The sequence below is a fragment of the Oryctolagus cuniculus genome, chromosome 11, assembly GCF_051225735.1.
Source record: "Oryctolagus cuniculus isolate XC-2025 breed Fujian yellow rabbit chromosome 11, ASM5122573v1, whole genome shotgun sequence".
Lineage (NCBI taxonomy): Eukaryota > Metazoa > Chordata > Mammalia > Lagomorpha > Leporidae > Oryctolagus > Oryctolagus cuniculus.
The window spans coordinates 26,653,199-26,663,148 of NC_142877.1; the positions used below are offsets into that span (position 1 = coordinate 26,653,199).

At 63.5% G+C, this 9,950-nt stretch overlaps 1 protein-coding gene across 2 annotated transcripts; it reads right to left on the reverse strand.

Annotated features, from left to right (window-relative positions):
- Positions 1-6,659: 6,659 nt before the first annotated feature.
- On the reverse strand, positions 6,660-9,925 carry SRXN1 (sulfiredoxin 1). Of its 2 annotated transcripts, XR_016215891.1 has the most exons (3): positions 9,499-9,850; positions 9,214-9,346; positions 6,660-7,242 (listed from the first exon to the last, which is right to left on the reverse strand). XR_016215891.1 is itself a non-coding variant. In XM_002710893.6 (2 exons), the coding sequence occupies exons 1-2, from the start codon at positions 9,724-9,726 to the stop codon at positions 7,039-7,041; spliced, it is 432 nt and encodes a 143-aa protein (XP_002710939.2). In that variant the 5' UTR covers positions 9,727-9,925; the 3' UTR covers positions 6,660-7,038. The 2 variants fall into 2 exon arrangements, 1 of the variants encoding a protein (XP_002710939.2); XM_002710893.6 differs by lacking the exon at positions 9,214-9,346 and having other exon boundaries at positions 9,499-9,925.
- Positions 9,926-9,950: the final 25 nt, after the last annotated feature.

The following is a 9,950-nucleotide window of genomic DNA, read 5'->3' on the forward strand; positions in this document are numbered from 1 at the left end:
TCCTGGTCCCTTCAAGGAGGGAGTCGTGGGCTGGCAGACTGGGGGTCTTTGTCACTTGCTTGCCAAAAGACAGTGGCGCTTGGCCAACCCCGGGGCAGGCAGTGCCAGCACGTCTTGTTTGTCACACTGCTGTCCACCACTGGGCTGACTTATGTCGCAGGAGACTGAATGTCCATTTAATCTCCCATCTCAAGTTCCCTGGAATTTTTTTTTTTAAACTTAAGCTAAACAAAAGCAAATAGATGTGGGAATTCAGGAACAATGGTTCCTGAAGGTGAGCACAAGCCCTCTGCCCCAAGTGGCCCAATCTGCCAAGGTGGCTCTGGACGGGATGTGGAGACACATTTTCCTCACCTCACTGTTTCTTGACGCTCCTGGGGAAGCAGAGGCCCCGCCGAGTGTCCTCCGGGGCGGAATGGGATTCCTCCCAGGGACTCCCGAGTCTCTGTCTTCACTTTAGCCTGCAGGGAAGATTCCAGAAAGGACCACCATGGCTCGTTTGTGTTTTCCCTTTCTCTGTCTCTCCTCCCAGCCACTGGCAGATCCTGGCCTTCCATTTTCAAGTTACGTCCCAGTTCCCATCACTTCTTCCCACTCGGGTCCAGCCCAGCAGCCATGGGCTGGGGTGGTGACAGCAGCAGTGGGCCGGGTCCTGCTCTGCTCAGCAGCCGGGGTCAGACCACATCCCTTCCCTGCTCCTGGGAAAGCTGAAGCCCCCACCCCCTCCCCGGCAAGGCCTGTCGGGCTGACGGTGATGACCTGCCGGCCTCATCACCTGCCGCCCCAGCCCCCAGGCCTCCTTGCTTGTTTCCTGGGCTCTCCCAGGCTCAGGGCTTATCCCTGGCTGTTCCCTCTGCCGGCACACGCTTCCCTCCGATGGCCCAGGCCCCTTTCCTCTCCTGGCGCAGCGCAGTGCCCCTCCCGGACCCGGGCACTTCCTGTCTCCTTTCCCCATCTGAGGCTTTGCCTCATGGGGCGCATCTCTCTGGGATACAGTCTTCCCATTTTCTACCCATTTCCTGTGGGTGCTGGCCTGTCTCCCAAGTGCCCTCCAATGGTCCCGGGTCTGGAACCAGGCCTGGGCACGCAGGTGCTGGGTGCCCCCGGCAGAACGAACGGCCCAGAGGCGTGTGAGGGGGCCCTCTGTGGCCCCACGGTCCCCTCCCCTGGTGCAGGCAGGGAAGGGCAGCAAAGCCCCCCCCCCCTCGGGAGAGGCTCCCACTGCAGCCCAACCCAGCCAGTCCCCACGGGAGTCCTCCAAAGACAAGGCCTTCGGGGCACACCCCCACCCTGCTCCCAACCTGTGTCTTCCTCTGGAAAGCCGCCTGGGGAGGGGGGAGGCGACCGCCCTTGCCCCTGTTTCACAGACAAGAAAACTGAGGCTCCCAGAGGTGAGCTATCTCCAAGATGGCTGGAGTCCCACGGCGCCCTAACTCCCCTACTACCGGGTACGCGATATGCGGAGGATCAAAGGAGTCACGCAGTGTTGCACCCCGCGCACAGCAGGCGCTCGGCTGGTGTCAGCCCCTGTTGGTTACCGAGGCCTCCCGGCTAGCGACGGGCACCACAGAGCCAGCGCTGTCTGAATTTAAAGGGACTCCGACTCACGATCGCAACCACGACGACCACCATCGTACCCACCGCAGTTCAGGGTCGGACACCCGGCAGGCACCCGCGCGGCCCCGCGTGCGCCCGGGCAGGGACCCGCAGGCGCCGCCGAGCCCGCCGGGCGCGCGGGGGTGGGGCGCGCGGGAGCGGCGCGGGCTGGAAGACATTACACGGCTGTCGGCCGGGGGGCGTCGCCGCGAGTTCCGGAGGGGGTCCCGGCTGCGGACGCGCCGGCCGCGGGGACGGCCCCGCCACAAAGCGCGCTTTGTTCTGCGCTCCCCCCGGGAGCTGGAACCAATGGATTGGCGGCAGCTGAGGTCATCCGTCAGCCAGAGCCGGGGTCAGGCCCGGGGAAGGGGCCGCGGGCGCGGGCGCGGCGGACGGGCCGGGGGCCGCCGGCGCCGCCCTTTCCCGAGGCTGTGCCCGCGGGCGGCTCCGCCTCCGCCTCTGCCTCAGTTTACCTGTCTGGCCCTTGGGAAAGAGCGGTTCTGTCCTGTCACCTCCCGGGGACTGAGAATGGAAGATGGCAGCCCTGGTGGCGAGGTGGTAGCGGTGATGACCTGTAGCGAGCGGTCCCTAAGTCCCGCTCCGTGGAAGTGTGGGGCGGGTTGGGGGTGGGGGAGGCGGCGTGGGCCGGATCACACAGTGCAGTTTGGCTGTCTCCACGCCTCCTTCCATACGGGGAGGGGCAGGGCCTCTCCCTGGTCCCTGCTTTGACCTCTGGCCAGGCTGGTGGCTGACAGGGGGAGTTTGGAGACTCCTTGGGGTCCGTCCTTGGCGGTCCAGGGCAGGGCGGGGGTGGGGTGACCCAGATAGGTGGTTCTCTGGGGAGGCAGGGTCTGCTCGCTCTCCTCTAGCCCCGTGAGACTAGAGCAGGGACTGCGTTGTGGCACAGCGGGTTACGCGGGCGCCTACTGCGCTGCCTCTCATCCAAGGCCTGGAAAAGCAGCGGAGGATGGCCAAGTGCTTGGGCCCCTGCACCCATGTGGGAGACCCGGAGGAAGCTCCTGGCTCCTGGCTTTGGCCTGCCTCTGCCTTCAAGGCCACTTGGGGAGTGAACCAGTGATGGTAGATGTCGCTTCCTCTTTCTGACACCTGTGCCTTTCAAGTAAATGCATCTTTAAAAAACCTAAAAACCCAAACAAAGCTGGAGCCCATCCGTTCATTCATCCATTCTCACGCCCCGGCTGAGCGCCTTAGCTTCCTGGTTCACAGGACGACTGGGCTTCCAAGTGTTTGACCCAGGGGCGCCGGGGGAGGCGCGCAGGGAGCCCCCAGCACTGCCCACAATCTGCGCATGCTCACGCCTCTGGAGATGGCTCAGGCTTTCCCGGGGCTTCCGTCACGTTCACATCACTGCTCCAAAAGGCTCGGAAGCACTGATTGGCAGGCAGGGGGAGGGACGAGCGTTCCCAACTACAGTGGATGGGGCCGCACTTGTAGTCACCTGCCAGCCTCCTACAGGCTGCTGGCCTCACTGCTGGAGACGCAGCGGAGAGCACAGAGCCGCGATGCAGGATGGGGGCGGGGGGGAGTGCACACCCCCAAGTGACTCGCAGATGGATCCGTGTGCGCCTCAGAACAGAATGAGCCGGGCCCGCGTGGGTCGCGTTCGCTCAGCAGCTCCCGGCTGGCCCTGGCTGGGTTTCGGCGCCGCTCTTGGCGTGGAGCTAACAGTGAGACAGGAAGAGAGGCAGAAGATGTTTCAGAGAGGGCGATGGATGCCGGGACCGACAGGAGACTGGGCGGGCAGATAGAGGGGTGGACGGCGTGGTTGGGGGAGGCCCCTCGGAAGTGACCACGAAGTCTACCATGGCGACAGGGGTGAAGCCAAGGGGTCCCTGCATACTGCTGTTCTCTGGAGCCGAGCTCCAGGGCAGGGGTGTGGTCATGGGATCCTGAGAGCCCTGGAGAGGCAAGCGGCCCAGCCCCGGGGGGCCTAAGGTTTCCAGAGGGGCGCCGCCCCTGCTGAGGAGTCCAGCACCGCTGTGTGGATAGCCGTGAGGTGTGCAAGGCCGTAGCGCCAGAGAGTAAGTAGAACCTGCAACTCCAGACTCCCAGCAGTCGCCTTCTCATGCCTGCACCCTCGGCGCCTCTGGGCGGTTGGGAGGCCTCCCTAGGCCAGGCCCTCCCCTCCAGCCTCTTCCCCACTGCAGCCCCTTCCCCACAACAGTCGCTCTGCAGCCCAGAGCCCTAGCCCTGATCTGGCGACAGGGAAGCACTGCCACCTGCCGGCGCAACTGGGAAATGCAACTCTCGACTGCTAGCAGGTTTCACCCGGCAGAACCCACCGGCTCCTTTTCTTTAAATGACCCCTCCCTCCCACTCCCAAGTCTGTTCTGAACCCGCCCCCCAGGGCCTGGAGGAGTGCCTAGGGCCGCTGGGTTGGGTCTTCTCTGCAAGGAGAAACCCCAGGCCGGGTTTTGCTGTAGCGGCTAAAGTCTCAGCATTCAACACTGCCATTCCATACAGGTGCCAGTTTGAGTCCTGGCTGTTCCACTTCTGATCCAGCTCCCTGCTAATGTGCCTGGGGAAGCAGTAGAAGATGGCTCAAGTGCTTGGGCCCTGCACCCACGTGGGAGACCCGGAAGAAGCTCCTGGCTCCTGCCTTTGACCTGACCCAGCCCCCCACTGTTGTGGCAATTTGGGGAGTGAACTAGCCAATGGAAGAGCTCTCTCTGTAACTCTACCTTTCAAATAAATACAGTAAAATATTTTAAAAACAAGGAGAAGCCCTTGCTCTTTTTTATTTTTTTTTTATTTATTGCCTTTTTTTTTTTTTTTTTGAGAGAGAGACAGAGAGAGAAGAAGGTCTTCCTTCCGTTGGTTCACCCCGCAAATGGCTGCTAAGGCCGGCGTGCTGCGCCGATCCGAAGCCAGGAGCCACGTGCTTCCTCCTGGTCTCCCATGCAGTTGCAGGGCCCAAGCACTTGGGCCATCCTCCACTGCCCTCCCAGGCCACAGCAGAGAGCTGGACTGGAAGAGGAGCAACCGGGACAGAATCTAGAGCCCCAACCGGGACTAGAACCTGGGGTGCCAGCGCCGCATATGGAGGATTAGCCTAGTGAGCTATGGTGCCGGCCACCCTTGCTCTTTTTTAAAGACTTATTTATTTATTTCAAAGTCAGAATTACACAGAGAGAGAAGGAGAGGCAGAGAGAGAGAGAGAGAGATAGAGAGAGAGAGAGAGAGAGGTTTTCCATCACTGGTTCACTCCCCAATTGGCTGCAAAGGCCAGAGCTGCGCGGATCTGAAGCCAGGAGCCAGGAGCTTCCTCCCTGTGGGCAAGGGTGCAGGGGCCCAAGGACTTGGACCATCTTCTACTGCTTTCCCAGGCCACAGCAGAGAGCTGGATGGGAAGTGGAGCAGCTGGGACTTGACCCGGCTCTCATATGGATGCTGGCGCTGCAGCCAGCAGCTGAACCTGCTACGTCACAGCGCCAGCTCATCCTTGCTAACTCTTGTCCCAGCCCAGGGGGCACGCGGAGGGTTACTCCCACCGCACAGGCGCACATCAGAATGGAAACACCTAGGAACCAAGTCCCCAGCTTGCCTGGCTCTCAACCCCAGCCTGGGGGGCAGACGTGCCACTGTTGCACAGGACTCAGACTGGTCCCAGAGCACAGAGCTCCCAAGCACCACCCAGGAGTCTCCTCTGCTGTGTGGACGGATGGGTGCCATCACCGTAAGTGGCTCTTAGCTCTGGTCTCTGGACAGTGCATCCGCTCAACCTGGAAGTCAGCGACCCAGCGTGGACCCAAACCACTGGCCTAAAATTGTGTTCCCCCTGTGTATCCCATACACTCCCATCTAGGGATGATTTTAGACTTACAGGATGGTGCAAAGCCCCACCCACCTGACATCACCGTGGTGCAGAGTCCCAGTCCAGAGCTGATCTGATTCCCAGCATTCCCACTCGCGTCCTTTTGCTTCAGGATGTCACCTCGCCCTTGGGACTCGATCCCTTCCCAGTCCTGTGGGTCACGGAGTCAGTCATCTTTCCCCGGGACACAGAAGGAACGGGAGAGCTGTCATGCTCACCACGGAGCTGGGGAAACCCAGGCTCGGAAATGCCAAGGGACCCACTCCTGGGGGCGGTGAGAGCAAGGCCGCCCTCCAACCCACCTCCCACAGGCCCGAGGGCCAGGACAATGTCTCAGTGACTGCAGACTGGGCAGAGCAAGCCAGAGAGAGAGAGAGAGAGAGAGAGAGAGAGAGAGAGAGAGAGACCCACCCGAACGTATTTGTGATAGACAAGACACACACAAGTTCCACACGGCTCTCCCCATCCAGAGGTCACCCCCTTGTGACCGGAAGATCTTAACGTCAGTGACCCCGTCCCACTGTCCCAACCCCGCGCTAGAACTCGAGAAGTCTGGTGGCATCAGCTCTCACTCTCCTGGAACCCTCGCGTGAGGGAGCTTGAGCAGGAGAGAGCCACGTGACCCAGCTGCCAGCCCGTCGCCTTGGAAAGGTGGGCACGCGGCGGGAGGAGATAGCTGATGAGGGCCCCATGGCAGACCCCCGGCTGGACTGGCAGGACGGCCCGGCGAGTCCAGCCCCTCGCCAACCTCACCGGGGGCAAACAATGACCCACTGCTGGCTGCGGAGCCTGGGCAGGCTCATGACCTGCACGGGCTGGTGCAGCGCCTCGCCTCTCTCGGGAATGGGTCCCACTTGTCGTCTGGGAGGCAGCGTGCCAGGCCCGGGAGACGGAACACGACTGCTCTTCCCAGTCGTGACCATCTCCCCTGCGGTCCTGGCTTCCTTTGTGGCTAAGGGGTGGTGGTGGCAGCGGGCTCAGGCCGAGGAACCAAGTGGCAATATGCAGGGGGACTGAGGACACAGGGCCTCTTACTTTCTGATAGGAGCTGACAGGTGCAGCTGGCATGGCCCTCCCTCTTCTGTTATTTCAGTCTTCCTTGAATATAGATGTGATCCTGGAGATACGGCAGCCACCTTGTGACGGTGAAGTGACAAGCACCAAGGACTGCGGAGATGTGAGCCCTGCCTCACTGAGCTGTTGCACAGACACCACTCAGCCTCCCTTCTTCAGAATCATGTTCTGTGTGGAAACAAGCCTATTTATTTAAGCCACTGCAGTGGAATGGAGTCCATGCCATGGTCTATATGAAGACAAGGCAGCGGGAGGCCCTGGGCCTTGGGAATCAGAAGCCGGCAGCACGTGGCTCTCCAAACCCATCCCCTTTCTCGTTTCTCCCCCTGCGCAAGTCTGCAAGGGGAGGCCAGGATTCTGCGTTCTCCCCCGCTGTACGTCGTGAGTCCGAGGCTGTGCGGCTAGTGAAGGCCCTGCGGCCTGCAGCCACACCCTCACTCCCAAGGGAGCAAAGAGACTGCGCCTGCTCCAAGGCCCAGCCCGCGGAAAGCCAGCTTCCGTCTCCTGAGTTCCTGGAGGTGCCAACGAGGCTGCTACTGCAAGTCCGGTGTAGACGCGCCCAAGTACACCCTGAGGTCCGAGAGGGTGGACTGGACGAGTTTGGCGGGGATGGTCTCTCGCTGCAGCTGCTGGTAGGCTGCGTAGCGGTGGCAGCCCCCAAACGAGTAGAAGTAGTCACCGCCCTGGGCCCCTTTGATCCAGAGGACGTCGATGGGGGGCACTCTGTCCGGGTCCTCCTGGAGAGAAGGGGACATGGGGTGAGTGGGCAGGGTGCAGGCTCGGGCAGTCTGCGAGGCGCGCATTGGCAGCCGTGCCGAGTTCCTACAGGGCTCGCGAGACACGGCTGCGAGGGGCCCGGGGGTCTGTGAGCTCGCTGATGTCTCCCTGGGAGCCGGAGCATCAGCCACGGCGAGAGTGTTTACACCAGGAAAATGGGCAGAGGCTACGAGTGAGGGATGCCCCCGCCCCGCAGGGCCAGGCTGGGTACCACGGCCTCCGGCCTTGACCTTGACTCTGGGAATAAGGCACCATTGGAACGACACAGACACAGCCCCAGCCTTCCCAGGGCTTCCTACCAGAGGGGTCCACGGAACCAAGAGGTGACTCTCAGAGCCACAAATGCTGTGGACATGACGATGCAGGTGACAAGGCCTTTGTGAAGGGACCGCGAAGCAGACACCCACTTGGGCAGAGAGAGAAGTGGAAGAGTTTAACAGCCCCAACGGCCTGCCTTCAAATCTCAGCTCTGCCACTTAATAGCCACGTGACCCTCCCCCCAGGAAGGATCCCTAGGCAGGAAGGCACTGCAGCCTCGGGACGGAGCTCTGTGTCCCGGCAAAGCTGGGGGACCCCGGGCGAGGGTCTGTAGAATGGGAATATGACACGCTGTAGGGCTGCGCGTGAGGAGTCGAGGGGCAGGCGGAGCACTCGCGGGGGGGCCACGGGGCTCTGCGGGGGCAGAACGAAGGCCCCCAAAGCTGTCCGCGTCCTGCCCCTCGGAGCCCGTGACTCAGCTGCCTGACGCGGTGGAGGACAGTGCCCAGGGCATTGGGGCTGAGATGGGAGAGTAGCCGGGGTCACCTGCTGGTGTGAGTGTAACCCACGGGAAAGTGGAAGAGGACAGTCTGAGAAGATGGAAGAGGGCGGCCCCTGGGAGCTGGGCGGGCCAGGGAACAGACGCGCCCCCCCTCCGGCCCTCCAGGAGCGGGGTAGCCCTGCCCGCCCCTTGGGCTTAGCCCAGGAAGCCCCCCCTTCAAACTTCTGAACCACAGAACTACAAACTACGTGGGCATGGGCTTCCACCCTCAGGGTTGTGGCGCTGTGCCCCGCAGAATGCACTCCGACCCTAAGCAGGCGAAGCAGAGCCGGTCCTTGCCCCCAGGGGAACGTGGGCTCCCAGCAGGGAAGGTGGGCTCCCATGCAGGCTGTCACAGTGCAGCAGGACGAGAGCCGAGCTGGTGGGCACGCAGGGGCCGTCAGCGAAGACGGGAGATCAAGTAGCAGTCGGAGCAACGAGGCAGGAGGGAGGCCTGCACAAAGGCCCAGAGGTAGGAGGGCGCTCAGCCAGATCCCCCCTCCCACAGAGCCAGGCTCGGGGCTAGCAGTGGGACAACAGCCCAGAGACAAGGTTCCTGCTCGTGTGCAGTTCACAGGAGATGACGCAGACAGACCAGACACAAGGGAATAAGCACGTGGACGATGTCTGATGGACATGGGGCTACCTGGAAAAATGCCTCTGACCCTGGCCAGCTAGAGGGGCCAGGGCTCCAGGCCAGGAGGTGGAGCGGGAACCACCGGGGCTGTGGGCTCTGGGGCAGGGCCGGGAGTGTGGGGACGCTAGGCACATTCCAGGACTGAAGACCTCCTGGCTGCGGCAGCCTCTGGTGGGACGAGGGGGTCTCCTCTGCCCCCCTGCCCAGGGCCGGAGTAGGGGGCAGGATGCCAAGGGGACCCGGCCAGACCCACGCTCATGCGCCCCCAGCCCCAGCCCCAGCCCGCCAGCATCACTGGGTTCCCCCAGCGCCCTCCCCACTACCTTTCAGCAGACCCCCAGGACCAGGACCCCCAGGTCCTGCTGTCCCCACAAGGGCCGGACAGCCCCTCCCTGGACAGTGGGGACGCTGGGACGGGGCTGCCCGTGGCCTTTCCACGCGCCTGACCTTGGGCACGTTGCTATAAAAAGAACTCTCCCTAGCCTCGGTTCTCACCTGGGAAAAGGGGCCGGTATCTACCTGGGAGGGTGGGTGCAGGACGCTAAGGAACTTAGCCCCCGGGGCCGGGGCAGGCGCTGTCTTACAGGAATCGCCGGTCCTTCTTTTAACCGTCTTGGCTCGTCCCTTCCTTGCTCAAGCGAGAAGCAGAGGCCCACCGTCGCCCAAGGTCACACAGCTATGGCTGAGCGCCCACAGGCGCCCAGTCAGCCCCGGCTCCCTCGGCGCGACCTCCCCGCCCCGAGCCCTCCCTCCGGCGGGCCAGCCTCCCCGGGGCCTCACCCGGATCGTGTCCACCAGGCTCTGCACCTTGGCCGGGTCCAGCACGGACGGCAGCGGCCGGATGAGCACGCTCAGCGGCACGTTGTGCACCGCGGCGATGCAGCCCGAGTGGATGCTGCTGCCCTGCGCGCCGCCGCCGCCGCCGCCGCCGCCGCTCGGCCCGGACCCCTCGGGCGCCCCTCTACCCGCGCCGGCCCTGCCCAGCGCGCCGCCCGCTCGCAGCCCCATGGCGCCGCCGCCCCCGCGCGCCGCCTCCGCGGCTTTAACTCCGGCCGGGCCGTACCATTAGGCGGGGCTGGGCGGGGGGCCCGTGCGGCGTCGGGGGGCGCGCTCCTCCCCAAGCCCCGCGGTGGTGCGGCCGCGGCCCCGGCTCCGCAGTGGCCCAGTCCCCAACCCCTCCCGCCCCGCGGCCCCGGGCTTGGGCTCGCCCGGCTCGGGCCCGCCGCCGGGGG

What these genes read in the sequence shown, in the direction of transcription:
- SRXN1 (XM_002710893.6), bottom strand. Translation starts at nt 9,726, where the DNA reads ATGGGGCTGCGAGCGGGCGGCGCGCTGGGCAGGGCCGGCGCGGGTAGA. An exon ending in GCCTGGTGGACACGATCCGG is followed by an intron (nt 7,243 to 9,498) that starts GTGAGGCCCCGG and finishes CCTTCTCTCCAG; the next exon opens with GAGGACCCGGACAGAGTGCC.